The 17846-nt window shown below is 51.9% G+C and overlaps 1 protein-coding gene across 9 annotated transcripts in view; it reads right to left on the bottom strand.

Moving 5' to 3' along the window:
• Nucleotides 1–17846, bottom strand: part of SMARCA4 (SWI/SNF related, matrix associated, actin dependent regulator of chromatin, subfamily a, member 4) — a 92518-nt gene that overhangs the window by 61938 nt on the left and 12734 nt on the right. For 3 of the 9 annotated variants that reach the window (XM_012436084.2, XM_012436088.3, XM_012436091.2), the window contains exons 2-9: nt 9078–9330; nt 8216–8348; nt 7055–7459; nt 6631–6729; nt 5722–5980; nt 4484–4610; nt 2449–2622; nt 975–1148 (exon numbers count right to left, since the gene is read on the bottom strand). In XM_012436084.2, coding sequence (XP_012291507.1) covers nt 975–1148; nt 2449–2622; nt 4484–4610; nt 5722–5980; nt 6631–6729; nt 7055–7459; nt 8216–8348; nt 9078–9299 — 1593 coding nt within the window. In that variant the 5' untranslated portion in view covers nt 9300–9330. Of the gene's footprint in view, nt 1–974; nt 1149–2448; nt 2623–4483; nt 4611–5721; nt 5981–6630; nt 6730–7054; nt 7460–8215; nt 8349–9077; nt 9331–17846 lie in introns of those variants that run through there. The other 6 variants (XM_012436087.3, XM_012436086.3, XM_012436083.3 and 3 more) reach the window with 3 other exon arrangements.

Below are 17846 nucleotides of genomic sequence, written 5' to 3' on the forward strand. Positions count from 1 at the left end.
TCCTGTCCTCTCTGCCCACGAAACACACCCCGAATCCAAAGCCTTCTCTCCATCAAGTCCAAGGCACATCCTTCTCAGTAACGCACACAGCAAGCCCCCAACTTTCTAAGAATACATCAGATCACGTCATCCCACGGCCAAATCCATCCCGGGTGGGGCTCCCCTTCATGATCAGAATTCAATCCAGAGTCCTCCCAATGGTCTGAAAGGTTCCACATCCCACCTGACCCTGTGAGCTCTGACCTCACTTCCTCCAACATGACGCTGTTCTGGGAGCCCAGGGTTACCGGCTGTCCCTGGTACATGGCTTGCCTGCCACCTCGGCCTTTGTTCCCCGCTGGCTGGGGCTCCTCTCCTGGATCTCTGCGTTTGTGCATCAGGGCCACCCTTCGGGCCTCTGTTCTGAGGCCTTCACTTACTACCCTGTCCCTCTCCATCATCTGCTTCACCCTCCTCACTTCAGCTGTCACCATCCACTACTCTGTTTCATTTGAGTATCTCCCCATCGAGCTTAAGCAGGAGCCTTGACAAGGGCAGGAAAGTATCCTGTTCCCTTCTGTGTCCCCCCCACACACAGTAGTGCCTTCCCCAGAGCACGCTGCCAATATCTGTCCAACCAGCGACTTGGCCACAAATACTCAGAGATGTTTATCCTAGGAGTGAGGGAGCTGGATCACACCACCTGTAGCTTTCACAGAACCAGGGGAGGGGGCATCACTTGCATTTTCCAGAGAAGGCAGAGGAGCTGGCTAAGTGGCCTGAGGTTGCAGTCACTCTGATGGTCAGAGGGATCAGCAAAGCTAAAAAGATCCAAGGCCAGGACTGACTCCCAAGCCCGCACCTGCTCTTTCCCTCTGCCCACCTCTAACTCCAAGCTGTGAAATGCCTTGAGGTAACCCTGGGTGAGCAATCCCTGGAGCCCATAGCACCAGGTACACATGTAGAAGGACACACATCAAGAAGGTGGACCATACCATTAGCCTCCGCATGCGCTCCTTCTCGATCCGCTCGTTCTCTTTCTTCTGCTCCCGCTCTGTGTTGGCGTGGTAAGTGGCCACTGCCTTGGTGAGCTTCTGGATTTTGCCTGTGACCGATCTGTGATATTCTTTGAAATCCTTGGCATGCTGGAGAATGCTATTGAGGTATTCCTGCAGGAACGCACGAAAGAGAAGGCTGACCACTCAGCAGCAAGGGGAACATGTCTCCCCACAAGGCTTGTTTAAAACTAGAATATCACTTTGGGAGGCCGAGGCAGGCAGAATGACTGAGGTCAGGAGTTTGAGACCAGTCTGGCCAACATGGGAAAACCTTGTCTCTACTAAAAATACAAAAATTAGCCAGGTGTGGTGGCATGCAAATGTAATCCCAGGTACTCGGAGGCTGAGGCAGGAGAATCACTTGAACCAGGGCAGAGGTTGCAGTGGGCTGAGATTGCGCCATTGCACCGTAATCCTAGCACTTTGAGAGGCCAAGGCAGACGAATCAATTGAGGTCAGGAGTGCAAAACCAGCCTGACCAACATGGTGAAAGCCCATCTCTATTAAAAATACAAAAAAAAAGCTGCAGCGAGCCAAGACTGCACCACTGCACTTCAACCTGGGTAACAGAGCAATACTCCATCTCAAAAAAAACAAAAAACACAAATGTTAACAGAGATTGCTGTGTTGATTTTCTAGATTATTTTACAGTATACTAGTAACAGATATTAATTGTAGAAAATCTTTATAAAATAGATAAATGACCAAAATAAGCACCATCATGCCCAAATCCTTAACTGATTTTAGATTTCAAGACTTTCATCTCATCAATTTATCTTGTGAAACCCTGAGTCACATCAGTCCCTGCACTGCCCAGAACCCTCTGTGGCTCCCACTGCACTCAGAGTGAAAGCGCCCTGCAGCTCACAAGGCCCTGCATCACCTGCCCATCACCTCCCTGCCCTCCTGTCCTCCAGCTCTCCCTGCTACTCAATCTACTCTGGCTACACACGGGTCCTCGCTTTCCATAAAAGACACAGGCATGTTCGAGCCCAGGGCCCTTGCACCTTTCCCTTTTCCCGGAAAGCTCTTTGCCCACACGTGTGCAGCTCCCTCCCTTGGGGCTCTGCCCAGATGTTACCTCCAAAAGAGAGAATTCCCCCAACATCATGTCTACAACAGCCCTTTCCTTTTCTCTATCCTGGCTTGACTTTTCTTTGCACCCTATCACCTTCCAGATGTGCTAAGCATGGATTTGATCACTGTCTGTCTTCTCCCTACCATTGGGTTTTTACACCAATACGCTCTCAGTGCCTAGAATACTGTTACGATGAGCAAAAGGAGAGGCAAGCAGCATGTTTAGGAACAAAGCGAACACAGCCCCAGGGCAACCTCTGGGACAAGCCAGGTGGCCAGGTGGCCAGGTGGCCAGGTGGGCGGGCTGCAGGGCCTTGGGGCTGCCGGGGCGTACCTGGTGCTTCTGCCGGCGCTTGCGCTCCTGCTCTATCTTCTGCTGCTTCTCCAGCTTCTCGGTGATGCGGGCCTCACGCAGGGACTGGCGCTTGCTGCGCTTGTAGGCCTTGGCATTGAGGGCCGTCTCGAGCGCCGTGTCCCTCCGCATGCACACCACCACTTCCTGGCGCAGCTGTAGGAGGGAAGAGGCCAAGCTTGCTCTCTACACAGCTCTGTGGCACCCACAATGATGAACACACATGGTGACATCACACACTACATCACTAAAGGAGTCTTGGAAGTGCCTTACACACCCAGTCCGTGTGTGCAGGGGACGTCTAGTAGGTGCCCCCAGGCAGGGTGAGCACAGGACAGAAGGTGATCATTTCTGGACACCCAGCCAGGGGATCCTCTCGGACCGCCAGCTTGCCTCCCCTCCACCCCACACACAGCCTCTTAGGAGTCATTCAGAAGTACAGCACTCTTGGCTGGGCATGGTGGCTTAACACCAGTAATCCCAACACTTTGGAAGGCCAAGGTGGGAGGATCGCTCGAGCAGGAGTTTGAGATCAACCCGGACAATATAGAGAGACCTTGTCTCTACAAAAACAAAAAAAAAAATTAACCAGGTGGCCAGGAGCAGTGGCTCATACCTGTAATCCCAGCACTTTGGGAGGCAGAGGTAGGTGGACGGCTTGAGCTCAGGAGTTTGAGACCAGCCTGGGCAACATGACAAAACTCTGTCTCTGCTAAAAATACAAAAATTAGCCAGGCATGGTGGTACATGCCTGTAATCCCAGCTACGTGGGAGGCTGAGGGGGCAGAATCACTTGAACTCGAAAGACAGAGGTTGCAGAGACCCAAGATCGTACCACTGCACTTCAGCCTGGGTGACAGAGTAAGACTCTCTCAAAAAAAAAAAAAAAAAAAAAATCAGCCTGGCATGGTGCCCCACTCCTGCAGTCCCAGATACTTGGTGGCTGAAACAGGAAAATCACTTGAACCTTGGAGGAGAAACTGCAGTGAACTGAGATAGTACCACTGCATTCCACCCTGGGCGGCAGAGTGAGATCCTGTTTCAAAAAAAAAAAAAGAAAATTAGCCAGGTGTAATGGTGCATGCCTATAGGCCCAGCTACTCGGGAGGCTGAGGCGAGACGATGACCTGAGCCTGGGAGATTGAGTGTGCAGTGAGATGTGATCTCTCCACTGCACTCCAACCTGAGCTAGATTGAGACCCTATCTCAAAAAAAAAAAAAAATATGTATAGCATCCTCAAAAATAGACCCGTGCAGGGCCCAGCGCAGTGGCTCATGCCTGTAATCCCACCACTTTGCGGGGCTAAGGAAGGCAGATCACTTGAGTTCAGGCATTTGAGAAAAGCCAGCCCACTGGTCACTCAGCAGCATACATCTGTGATTTTTGCAACCTCTTCCCCCTACACCACCTCCTACTCCAAGACAGGGCACAAACGGCTTCCTTCTCTTGAGTCAACCAGGGGCCAACATGGTAAAACTCCATCTGGACTCACGCCTGTACTCCCACAACTTTGGGGGGCCAAGTCAGGCAGATCACTTGAGTTCAGGAGTGTTGACCAGCCTAGTCAACATGGTAAAACTCCATCTCTACTAAAAATATAAAAATCAGCCGGGCATGGTGGCACACATTTGTAATCCTAGCTGCTTGGGAGACTGAGGCAGGAGAACTGCTTGATCCTGGGAGGCGGAGGCTGCAGTGAGTCGAGATCCTATCATTGCACTCCAGCCTGGGCGACAGAGTGAGACTGTCTCAAAAAAAAAAAGAAAAGAAAAAGACCCATGCGAGTCTCCTGGTTCAAGGAAGCAAGTGCTTTAGGGTAGCGAGGTCCACGCCCCCACCACTGTGCAGGCCACGAGAGGAAGGCTGTGCGGTGAGTGAACGCCGATGGGTGGCCACAGCTGCTTTTCACAGCCCAGGTACATGTAATACTGGTCAGGCAAGTCGAACTTGGAGCCTTAGCAGCAGTGCTGGTAACAAGGGCCCTTTTCTGAAAGCCGCAGCTGTGCCGGCACCCACCTGCCTCTGGAAGTTCAGCAGCCTGAGGGCTTTGAGCTCAATGGTCGCTTTGGTTCGCAAATCCCCGGCCAGGGACCCGGGAAGGTTTTCAAGTTCCTGAATTCGGTGTGCGATGCGAGCCTGCAGCCTGGGAGCAGGGACGAGAAGGAGCACAGGCAGTGATAGGATTGCCAGGGCACCCGGTTACAGCTGGGGCTGCAGGGGCCCATCTCTCGAGGGGAAGCAGGCGCTGGTCACAAGGCAAGAGAGGCCTCAGATGAGGATGCTGGCTGTAGGGCAGAGCGGAGAGGGAGGCAACCCAGGGGACTCCTCAGGACTGGGGCTCCAGGGGCAGCAAACAAGATTCCTGATAAGGGCGGCCAGGTCATGGCTTTTCAGTGGTGTGAGCCAGGCCCTGCATCAAGTGGGCCAGGGTTTCCACCCAGCCCTGGCATGATGAGACACGGGGCCGTGGGCACCTACTTCACCTGCGCACCTCAGTGTTCTCATCTCAAAACTCAGGAGACCCTTCGGAGTGACCTTACAGGCTCGGTCTGAAGGTCACAAAGGTTACATGGGAAGGTTATGAGGGAGGATCCTCTTAATCAGTCTTTCTGCACATATTCATTGAGCACCAACTGTATGCCAGGGACCATTTTGAGTGCAGGGCCACTAAACAAGACCAATAAGGCTGTTTGTTGCTCTAGAGGAACTCTCAGCCTCATTAGAAAAATCAAGCCATAAAGGAGATTAAAAAAATAAAATATCCACTGCAATTCCAGAGAGTGGCTGGAAGTGACAGGAAGGCCTCTATGAAGAGGGAACCCCAGCAATGAGGCCTGAATGGGCAGAAGGAGCCATGCATAGCCTGTGCAAAGGTCCTGGGGCAGGAACAAGCCTAACTTGTTAATTAAATGAAAAGAAGAACAGAGAGAGTGGGGTGGGTGAGGAAGGATGCTGGGCAGGAATGGACATTAAGGGAAAGCTTACTGGACAGATAATCGGAGGCTACAGGCAAGTTTGAATCCAGGGAGTAGACCTGATGTTCATCAATTATAAAAAGAGAAATCAAACTGCTGTGTGGGAAACAGACTGCAGGCAAGGTGGGAGCAGGGAGGTGAGGAAAGAGGTACAGGCCAAGTGGCAGTGGTAGGCACAGGGCACTATTTCCCAGGGTTGGGGAGGAAGTTGAGTGGCTTCCCTAGGGGTACATGGGGGACAGAAGGAAGTGACCTTGGGAAGTGGGGCTGCACCCTCACCTGTACTCGCGCTCCTGCAGGATCTCCACGGGGTCAAGGCCCCGAGGCTTCTGGATGGGGGTGATGCGGCTCTGCTTCTGGTGGAGCGGCACCATGGGCGCAGGCTGGGCTGGCTGCCCGGGGGACTGGGTCTGGGGTGGCATCACAGGCGAGGCGGCAGGTGGGACGGCAGGGGGCGCAGGGGAAGGGCGGCCTGTTGGCTGAGGGGGGATCAGCTTCTGGGGGGTGCTCGTGGGGGCAGCAGCATTTGCCATGGGTCCTGGGAGGAAGCAAGAAGCCAGGGTATCATGTTGTGCTCTGGGGCCCATCCTGGGCTGGAAACGGAAAGCTGCTGGTTGCTCCAGGCCCCACCCCACCCATCTCCCACCTCTCATGCAGGGGTGTCCCTCATACCTGCCTTGGGCTCCAACCTCCTCCAGATCTCAGCCTCACCCTTCACACCCTCCACTGTGCCCAGCCCCACGCCCCCAAGGCTTTTTTGTTCTGTCTGTGGACCTACAGCAGCATTTCCTGTCACCTCCTCCTAGTGCCAGCTAAATCCAATGGAAGCAACTTGCCTTCAAAGCCCATCGCTAAACCTCAGGCTCCAAGAGGGCAGGTAATGAGTACCACTGCCTCTGAGCCCAATCAATGGGAGCCTGCAGTACTTACTGAGCAACTACATTGACAAGGCTCAGGGACTCAGGGAAGGCCACCAACTGTCAGAGGAGGGAATGAAACGAAAGCCTCTGGGCACTCATTGGGTACAGGGGAGACTCAGGGATGGCCACAAGAAAAGTACAGGCTGCAGTTCGGCCTGACCACCCTCGACCCTTTCTCTCTGCCGGGGCTCAACTCAAGGCCTGTGTCACCCAAGCTTGTGATAGGGAATCAGGGCATGGATGCACCACTAGAGAGGAGGGAGCTCACCTTCAGGCCAGGGTTTGGGGGGCCCTCCAGGAGGCTGGCCCGGCATCCCAGGGGGCACACCTGAGGGTCCTGGTGGGGGCATGTTGGGCCCTCCCATACCTACACATAGGGAGAAACAAACAAAAGAGAAAACAGTGCATCCCAGGTTTATGCCCACGTCCAGCCCTGGTGGGCAGCCCTGGGTCCAGGAGACACAGCAGATACCTATCAACAAGCTCCCCCAGGAGAAAGGGGAGCTGAGAAAGCAGCATGTAGCAGGACAGCCGCCACACCCTGCACCCAAGCATCCGAAGTGCAGCACGGGCCCCATGCAATCCCAAAGCGGGGAAGCCAGTTGGCAGCAGAGCCCAGGTCTGTCCACCCTGCCACCCATGCCCCAGCCATTCGCTCTCAGACACCCGAGGGCCAGGACAGCCAGCCTTACCATGAGGCCTGCTGTAATTTGGTGGTGCCGGGCCAGGACCCGGGCCGGGGCCAGGGCCGGGGCCAGGGCCAGGTCCTGTAGCGGACACCGAGGGTGGAGGTAGCGTTGGCATCTGCTGCTGCATCCCAGGCATCGGCCGCTTGCCCTGCACGGCCATCTGCAGGTGGTCAGGCAGGGGTTGCCCCCTGGCCAGCATCTTGTAGGCCATGATCTGAGCTCTGAGCTGGTGCAGCTGGTTCTGGTTAAATGGGGTTGGGCCCCGGTTCTGCTGCCCCAAGGCCTGGGGGTCAGCACCATCCAGTGGGGCCCCTCCTGGGCCGGAAGACATCTGGGGACCTGAAGATGGGCCACTGGCTGGAACTGGACTAGAGGCATGCTCAGAGCCACCCAGGGGCGAGGGGTAACCTGCAGAGAAAGGCCAGCCCACTGGTCACTCGGCAGCATACGTCTGTGATTTTTACAACCTCTTCCCCCTACACCAGCTCCTACTCTGAGACAGGGCACAGTCAAATGGCTTCCTTCTCGAGTCAACCAGGGGCACCCTGAGGGCATGCGCTGGAGGCCCAGCACCTGCATGGTGGGTTTGGTTTGGCCCACATCTCAGTAAAGGGCTGCTGGTTAATGCCAAGAACCTGAACATGAAATCAGGGCTCTCTCCCGGCTTCCGCCTGCCTGCACACAGACAGGGTGCACACCCTCAGGCCCACCCCCAACACTTCCACTCCCAGTGGAGCCCCTGAGCTTCCCACCCGATGACAACAAGGGCTTGGCAAGTCACCTACCATATCACTTCTCAACTGCCCTCGTAGAGAAAAGGCACCTACTGGACTCACGAAACAGAGCCGCAGGCCCAGGAATCTGTATTTCCAGTAAGCACCCGGGTGGCAAAGGCTGCTGCTCTGCACAACCCTTCTCTATCCCCCATGCTGAACATGGTCTGCCCCACAACCAGCATTTGCCCTTCTGGGCCTGCTCCAACACAAGGTGGCCAGAACAGAGCACCAGCCATACCACGCCAGACAGCCCTCTGTGACGGGCCACCCACCAACTACATCAGCCTAGGCACTCCCTGAATCCATCTATGGGAACCCAGGGGAGGAAAATGATCTGAGGACTCTGGTGTGTGGCAAACACAAGACAGGAAGGGACGCAATTGGGTACCTTGGGAGTGCTGGTCCATGGGGCTGGGCGGGGGTCCCATCCCAGCATGGCCGCCCGACCGCATCCCCATTCCTTTCATCTGGTTGTAGCGTGGGTCGTCCGACATGCCCTTCTCATGCATGGACTCCATGGGCTGTGAGAGGGACAATGACAAGGCAGGGTCAACATGTGGAACAGGAGGTGGTGGCTCAGCTAAGCCACCTGACAACAGAGTGCATCTCCCCCATCCCCAGCATGACTAAGTAGCTTGGCTCCAAGATAATGTTGCCCAGTGAAGCGTGAGCACCTGAGAGTCTGTGGTCAAGCAATCCTCATCTTCTACCACCCAGGACCTCCTGTGGCCCCTTAAAGCGACTTCTCCGACTCGCTGGCTGAAGGCCCCGCTCAGCCCCAGTGAGTGGTAAGGAGAGTGGCTGAGGGACACACCTTGGGGCAAAAGGTACCAACTGCTCGGCTCTGCGAGCTGCACAGGTGAGCCCAACAGCCAGAACGTGGGAGACGACATGTCTAAAACCCTTTTTAGGAATTTGGATGTTGTTCTTCATTACCAAAATAAAACTCTGGAGTGCTATTTCCAAATTTCCCACGCAGAAAGCAAGGGAGCGGGAAATGATGGGGCAAGTACCCTTGGGGGCCAGGATGTGCTGCTCAGGCCCAGAACATGTGCCAGCACAGGATGGGGGTCCGACGAGCTGACCCCTCTGTTCACGACAGTGGGTACTGGGGTGGGGGCTGAGCCAAGGCAGGCCACATCCAACAAGAAGGCTTCCCCGCTGGCCTCCAAGTAAGGGCCTCGGTCCAGAGGCTGCCTGCAGCCCTAGGGGGCAGGGGTCGTAGGCGCAAGGGGCAGAGGGCTCCCTACCTTGTGCATCTGGTGTATGTTGTCCTGAGGGTACCCTCCAGGCCCCTGGGTAGGGATGGGGTGTCCTGCTGAGGGGGGCCCTGGGCTGGGCCCCATCATGCTGTGGGCGGAGCCCGGTGAGGGACCCGGGCTAGGGCCCAGCATGGCTCCAGGGGAAGGGCCAGGGCCTGGGGAAGGACCCGGCCGAGGAGTTCCGCCCAGGGGTGGGTCTGGAGTAGACATCTTCACGGGAGCAGCAGATAGTGACCTCCTGCTGGAATAAAGTCCCCGTCAGTCTGGGGATCACTACCAAGGGCGAGGCAGCACCGGGATAGCAAGGGACAACCACACGGTCACATCAGAATCTCCATCCAACAGGAAGCCAGCACCTTCCACCCCAACTGCCCGAACCTTTTCTCCATGACCACTCTCAGAGGAAGTGCTACATCTCAGGCACACAAGATCAGACAGTCTATATTGACTTGAAACTGTCTCAAAAAAAAAGAGAAACTTTGTATTTTTTGTTTGTTTGTTTTGAGATGGAATTTTGCTCTTATTGTCCAGGCTGGAGAGCTATGGCGTGATCTCAGCTCATTGCAACCTCTGTCTCCCAGGTTCAAGCCATTCTCCAGCCTCAGCCTCCTGAGTAGCTACGATTACAGGCACACACCGCCACGCCCAGCTAATTTTTGTATTTTTAGTAGTGACTGGGTTTCACCATGTAGATCAGACTGGTCTCCCAACCTCAGGTGATCCACCCACCTCGGCCTCCCAAAGTGCTGGGATTAGAGGCACCGTGCCCAACCCAGACAAAGTTTTAATCGCCCAGGCTGGAGTACAGTCGCACGATCTCGGCTCACTGCAACCTCCGCCTCCCAGGTTCAAGAGATTCTCCTGCCTCAGCCTCAGTAGCTGGGACTACAGGCGTGCACCACCACACCCAGCTAATTTTTTTATATTTTAGAAGAGATGGAGTTTCACCACATTGGCCAGGCTAGTCTTGAACTCCTGACTTCATAATCTGCCCACCTCGGCCTCCCAAAGTGCTGGGATTACAGGCATGAGCCACCACACTCAGCTGCCTGGCTAATTTTTCTTAATTTTTTTTGTAGAGACAGGGGTATCTCCATGTGGCCCAGGCTGGTCTCAAACTCTTGCTGATGCTGGCTCAAGGGATTCTCCAGCCTGGACTTCCCAAAGTGCTGGAATTACAGGTGTGAGATACCGCGCTCTGCTGTAGAGATATATTCTTAAGACAAGAGATCAAAAACTCAAAATGACCTCATTCCACTTTCATGGCTAACAGCAGGAGAGAAGACCAAGAAACTCAGCAGAGAAGGAACCGGTAGCTGGCACTCCAGCCAATCCTGAAAAGACGGACCCCGACATGAACAAACCTAAATGTGTTACTGCAAGAAGATTCATCTGGAGGCAAAATCTGACCTGATTCTGCTCCGTGGCGGTATTCACACATTCGGCTACAGAAATAGGACCTGTCTGACTCTGAGACGCCACCCTGGCCTCTGCCATGTGACAACAGTCTAGACCTTGTGTTTACGTTACTAAGATGCTGATTCTGGAGCCTGAAGCCTCTGGTCCGCAGGTGTGTCTGCAGGTAGGATGCACCTGCAGTTACCTCTACAGTGGGAAGCCCAGCACCGTGGGCACGGCCAGGGCAGGGGGAGGCACTGGCTCCTGGACAGTTGCTCCAGGCCTTTCATCCCCACCATCCTCTCAGCCCACAGAGTGTTGCAATGAGGTAGAAAAAGGGACAATAGGACTGCCACATACTTAACAGACCCTGTGATATTCAGGGACCTATAGCTTCTTCCTCATCTGAACGTCTTCTTTCTAAGTCAAACAAGCTGAAACTCACAGCAAAATACAATCCAGCATGCCTATAATCCCAGCACTTCAGAAGGCCAAGACAGGAGAATGGTCTGAAACAAGAAGTTCAAGATCAGCCTGGAAAAACCTCATCTCTACAAAAAATACAAAAATTAGCCACACTTGCATGCCTGTAGCCCCAGCTACTCAGGAGGCTGAGGTGGGAGAGTTATCTGAGCCCAAGAAGTTGAGGCTGCAGTAAACTATGACTGTGCCACTGCACTCTAGCCTGAGCAGAAGAGCAAGACCCTGTCTCAATGAAAAAAGAAAAAAATATCCAGGTCATTGAAGGCAAACCATCTTTTCCCTCTCTAAAGGTGGGCAAGCCAACCAGCGTACACTGGGAAGTGACTGAAATTAAGGCTCTCCTCATTGTACCTTTTTTTTTTGAGACAGTCTCAAAAAAAAACTCTGTTGCCCAGGCTGGAGTACAGTGAGTGACGTGATCTCTGCTCACTGCAACCTCTGCCCCTGTGGTTCAAGCGATTCTCATGCCTCACCTTCCTGAGTAGCTGAGATTACAGATATGTGCCACCACAACTGGATCTCCTAATCACACTTTACAGTCAGTATTAGCACTCCTTCCCTCTCCCTTCCATCAAACCATCAAACCGTGGGATGCCGTCACAGCCTCCAGGAATGCTCCAACACACAGCAGCGCTAACTGCATCACACAGAATGCATTGATGATGCTGCCTCAAAAAAACATTTTGGGCCAGGTGCAGTGGCTCACGCCGGTAATCCCAGCACTCTGGAAGGCCGAGACAGGGGGATCACAAGGTCAGAAGCTAGAGACCAACTTGACTCTTGACTAACACGATGAAACCCCATCTATACTAAAAATACAAAACGTTAGCCAGGCGTGGGACCTATAGTCCCAGCTACTCAGGACACTGAGGCAGGAGAATTGCTTGAACCCAGGAGGCGGAGGTTACAGTAAGCTGAGATAGCACCAGTACATTCCAGCCTGGACGACAGAGCGAGACTCCATCTCAAAAAAAAAAAAAAAAAAAAAAAAAGCTGTACTTGAATATGGCAAGTTTGCTAATTAGAAGCACAGAGTTTCACGAGAGGCTTTTTAGAATGGCCTTGGCTCCTGAAAATCCTGCCTCTAAACAGTCAGGCTACAGTGAAGTAGGAATGCAGGTGCCACCACCATCCGCAAATTCATTTCTGGATAGAAAGCTCAGACACGTGCAGAGTGACAGTAAAGGGGATCCAAACAGCCTGGCATGACACAAAGCCATCCCCAGCAGCGTGATGCAAAGCCATCCCCAACGCCAAAGCACTCGATGAAGTTGCTGTTGCCTGCGCTTGAACAAGCACTGGCCGACCAGCAGCACTGCAGTGTACAGCTGTGGAGTAACTTGATGACCTCAGCTCAGTACTGAGGGGAACAGCATGTGATTCTATTTACTCTCGCTGACTTGTACGTGCCCTGATCACGGAATCATAGGTGAACAGCTTGCTGTATCAGACACACCCTTCCTGACATTCCAGAAGGCACTCTTAGTGGTACTGACTAGGGCCCCTCCTAGTCACTCTCCCAGGGAAATCACTATACTGACTGTCACTGTAGCTTCCTTTCACTTGTTACTGAACTTCCAATAAAATGATGGGTGCGGTGGGTCATGCCTACTATATATTATGTGATATATAATAATGTAATGTTGGGTGCAGCGGGTCACACCTATAATCCCAGCACTTCGGGAGGCAGAGGCAGGGGGATCGCTTGAGCCCAGGAGTTCAAGACCAGCCTAGGCAACATAGCAAGACCCCGTCTCTACACAGTTGTGTTTTGTTTTTTAATTAGCTAGTACAGGGGAGGCTGAGGGGGGGAGAACTGCTTGGGCCCAGGAGATCAAGGCTGCAGTGAGTCATGATCTTGGTTAACAGAGAAAGACCTGGTTCCAAAAAAAAAAAAAAAATGACAATCACACAGAGTCACCATGTCTAGGAGAGGCATCCATTCTTTTAATCTGAGCATTCTCATAGACGCTGTACTCTACCAGGTTCTGGCCAGCATAAATCCAGCTGCTATGACGGTCGTTTGGTGGACACAGGCATTGGTTTTCCCTGGGTGTCCAAGAATGAAATTGGTGGTCATAAGGGAAGCATAAGCTTAGCTTTGCTAGTTTTCCAAACTAGCTGTATAATCTACACACACGGTCCCACCTCCCAAACAGGGACAGCATTCCAGTTGCTCTTCAACAACCCAACACTTGCTGCTGTCAGTCCTTACAACTTTTAACATTCTGGTGAATGTCCAATCACATCTTCTTATGGTCTTCATTTGCATGTCCCTCACAACTAACAGCACTGAGCACCTTTCCATATACTTACTGGCCATTGAGATATCTATTTATTTACTTATTTAGAGACAGAGTCTCATTCCATCACCCAAGCTGGAGTACAGTGACATGATCTCAACTCACCGCAACCTTCCCCTCCTAGGTTCAGGCAACTATTGTGCCTCAGTTTCCCAAGTAGCTGGTATTACAGGCATACATCACAATACCTGGCTTACCTGGCATTTTTTTTTTTTTTTAAGCAGAGATGGGGTTTTCCCATGTTGGCCAGGCTGGTCTCAAACTCCTGACCTTGTGATCTGCCCACCTCGGCCTCCCAAAGTGCTGAGATTACAGGTATGAGCCAACACACCTGGCTGACACTTACATTTTAAAAGTGGACACTGGCCACATGGTGGCTCATGCCTATAATCCCAGCAGTTTGGGAGGCCAAAGCAGGTGGATCACTTGAGGTGAGAAGTTCAACACCAGCCTGGCCAGTATGGTTGAAACCACGTCTCTACTGAAGAAAACAACAAAATTAGCCAGGTATGGTGGTGCATACCTGTAATCCCAGCTACTCAGCAGTCTGAGGCAGGAGAATTGATTGAACCTGGGAGGTAGAAGTTGCAGTGAGCCAAGATCACACCACTCACCACTGCATTCCAGCCTGGGCGACAGAGCAAGACTCCATCTCAAAAAAAAGGAGGAAAAAAAAAAAAAAAAAGATGAACCATGAAATGAATGACACTCCTGAGGGCTCATGTTCTAAATCAGCCTCCCCCAGCACACTGCAGTCATGTGGGAGCCAGTAACACTCCTGCCCCGCAGCATTCAGGAACAAAAGACTGGCTTTCCCTCTTGGGGACCTACCAGGCAGAAGCAGCTGGCTGGAGTGCATCACACCCCTAGGTGCAATCGAGGGCCTGCTGTCATCCATGACGCACCCACCCTGGCAATCAATGCCCACAGATTTCAGCAGCTGCCTACACTTTGTTTGTTTTGGAGACGGAGAGCTGCTCTGTCACCCAGGCCGGAGGGCAGTGGTGCGATCTTGGCTCACTGCAACCTCCGCCTCCTGGGTTCAAGTGATTCTCCTACATCAGCCTCCCAAGTAGCTGGGACTACAGCCGCACACCACCACAAGGTTTCACCGTGTTGCCCAGGCTGGTCTCAAACTCCCGAGCTCAAGCAATCCGCCTGCCTTGGCCTCCCAAAGTGCTAAGATTACAGGCGTGAGCTACCATGCTCAGCCCACCTTCTTTTTTTTTTTTTGAGACAGGGTCTCGCTCTGTCCCCCAGGCTGGAGTACTATGGCACCATCACACCTCACTGCAGTCTTGAACTCCTGGGCTCAAGTGATCCTCCTACCTCAACCTCCAAGTAGCTGGGACTACAGGCTCGTGCCACTATGCCAGCTAAGTTTTGTATTTCTTTGTAGAAATGAGGTCTCGCCATGTTGCCCAAGCTGGTCTCAAACACCTGGGCTCAAGCGATTCACCCACCTCAACCTCCCAAAGTGCTGAGATTACAGGCATGAGCCACCGCACCTGGCCTAAGCCACTGTGCCCGAGCCGCAAACATCTCTTATCCTTTCTTGCTCCCACAGCCATAAGCCTGATACTGGTCTCAGCCCTCAAACTCCTCCTGGCCAGCTGACCCTTCCTAAAAGGCTGGGTAAGCCCAGACCTGTAGAGAGCTGGATGGGGTGTGGGGCCAGGTGTCATCGTGCTCCAGCAAGATGTCTACACAGGAAGGCTGAACAAGCATGGCCAGGAAAGGGGTCTAAGGACAAGGAACACCCCTCTCTCCACCCCTCCTTCCCCCATCACCAATCATCCCTACCTTTCTATACAGGCACTAAGGATTTCGCATTTTCAGCCAAGTCCTTGGGTCCCCAAAGATTATCCCTAAGGTGTCTTACACAGTGCCGCTTAGACTCTTGCAAAGGGCCCTCAATGGTAAGTCACTAGCAGGGGAAATTCACGCAGCATTGAAATCCATCGCAGACCAGGAGGCCACACCTACTCAGGCGGAAAAAGCAAAGGACAAGGGGATTCAGGGGCTGAAAGGGCAAGAATAGTTAGTACATGTGTGTGGGAGCCAAATCCAGATGTGTGCGGCCCTTGGATATGGCGCTGCCGGGGCCTCCACAAGGGAAAAACAGAGCCTGGGAATCCAGGGCGGTAGCCAGAAGGAATGACCGGAAGTAAAACTACTCTGGCACAAGAATCTAAAAGTTTAAAGCTAAAACAGTCAAACCCGTCCAGGAGGACAAGAGATGAAAATAAGGTCTCTGGTTCCCTGGCCCAAAGAGTCTGGAAGTGGCATGGCTATATTACCTCAATTTCTCTTGAGAAGCTCCTCAAGTAGCCAGCAATCAGAACCCCCACACAATCCATGCTGCAGAAGTCTTGGCACCATTAAAAAAGAATTGAGACTGGGTGTGCTGGCTACTACTTATAATCCCAGCACTTTGGGAGGCTGAGGCAGGCAGATCACTTGAGGCCAAGAGTTCGAGACTGGCTTGGCCAATGTAGTGAAACCCCATGTCTACTAAAAATACAAAAATTAGCCAGGCATAGTGGTGCACGCCTATAGTCCCAGCTACTGGGAGGCTGAGACACAAGAACTGCTTGAACTATGAGGCAGAGGTTGCAGTGACCTGAGATCATGCCACTGCATTCCAACCTGAGCGACATAGTGAGACCCTGTCTCAAAAAAAAAAGAAAGAATAACAACATATGCATGTTGGCTGGAAGTGGTGGTTCACAGCTATAATCCCAGCACTTTCAGAGGCTGAGGCAAGCGGATCACCTGAGTCCAGGAGTTTGGGAGCAGCCTGGCCAAAATGGTGAAACCCCATCTCTACAAAAACAAAAAAATCAGCTGGGCACTGTGGTGTACACTGGTAACCACAGCTGTTTGGGAGGCGGAGGCAGGAGAATCACTTGAACCCAAGAGACAGAGGTTGTAATGAGCCAAGCTCGTACCACAGCTCTCCAGCATGGGCGATAGAACAAGACTCTGTCCCCCCAAAAAATATATATATATATATACACACACACACATATATACACACACACGTATATATGTGCACGTTAATCCATGCATAGAAGTTACCCCAAAGAAAACATGCACCAAACCACTGTCAGCACACCCAGTAGCTCTCTCTGATGGCATGTGATGAGGAACTTACACTTTCCACATCACAGATGTCTGGTGCTTTTTGTTTTTATTTATTTTTTACAATAGCCATCTATTACTTTTTATATCCAGATTTTTAAAGAAAAACTTGTAAGGAAAAAAAAAGCCTAAATCAGAAAAATACTCATGAAATAAATACCCACAAGAGATGCCCAGGAAGTGTCTGTGGAAAAAAAAGAGAAACATCAAAGGATGTGAGGACTACCGTATTCTCATTACTTTCAACTTCATCAAAATTATCACTAAAATAGAAACATCTGTTGACATTCAAATGTGGAACCAGACTACTTGAAGAGAAGAGGTCTGGTCTCTTCTTTCATGCCACCCCTAGCTTTTGTCTTATGAATCAAAAGCACTGCGGCGACCAGCCCCAGGCAGGGCAGGTTGCTAAGCCGAGATGGGATCCCTTCAAAATCTGTTTATTGGAATTATGGTGGTGTTTTTCCATCTTGCCTGAGAAGCCAGCATTGTATTTACATTTGGCCCCAGGATAGCTGCTATTTTGTTTTTGGGGGCTTGGGGAAATTTGTTCATGGACACATTTCAGCAGCAGATATAACATGAGAATCAGGCTATGGTGGGGGTCTCGGTGGATCAGTTGCAACGGGCAGGATGGCTTCTGCAGAACCAGCCCATTTACTATGCGTGAACTACAAAACAAAATGTTCTCCTCAACGGTCTATAAGAAAACCTTCTCCATCTGACTTGATGGTGCAGGGCACTCATCTGTGAACCCCAAAATTACGTATGCGGTGGGATATCTGTGGTCTTAGAGAACCGGTAGAAATGCGTTACTCCTGACAGCGACTGCACTTCTCCAAAGCTGACTGCTCTGTGGCCATTTTACTTGGAATATAATTAAGTAGCAAAGCCTTGCCCTACATTTAAAAGGGAATACATTTCAGAAACCAAATCATAATATGGTGAAAAGTTACAATGTCTTCTCCGTTCCACCTATAAGGCACAAGTGACAAATTGTTACAAAGTATTACTCTTAGCAATGGAAATTATGTATCATTTTATTGGCTGAAATTTCCCCCTTTTTATTTTCATTCACTTGAAAACCACTTAAAAGCACCTACCCAAATGACCTAAAGGCATCCAGGACAGTTCTCTGCCTTAAGGGAGTGCCCTCTAACCCCTCGGGGACGTGTGGTGTCTACACTGCAAGCTTGCAAATGCTATCCTATCCATTAGATGGATGTTTTTCAAGCTCTTCTGACCACAACTACATGTAACAATGTGACCCAGCAGAAACACACATCAAGTAACTGCATCAAGTGTCACAAGTCGTCCTGATCCATGCTCCTTCTGGAACACCAGTAGCCCCACTCTTTCTTTTAGGCTGGCCAAGGCCTACCGGATGGATGTCCTGCGTCACCACCAGGTCTGCTGTGTTATCAGCTAG

Source organism: Aotus nancymaae, unplaced genomic scaffold (genome assembly GCF_030222135.1).
Source record: "Aotus nancymaae isolate 86718 unplaced genomic scaffold, 86718_ANA_hifiasm-v0.15.2.pri h1tg000028l, whole genome shotgun sequence".
In the NCBI taxonomy this organism is placed as follows: Eukaryota; Metazoa; Chordata; class Mammalia; order Primates; family Aotidae; genus Aotus; species Aotus nancymaae.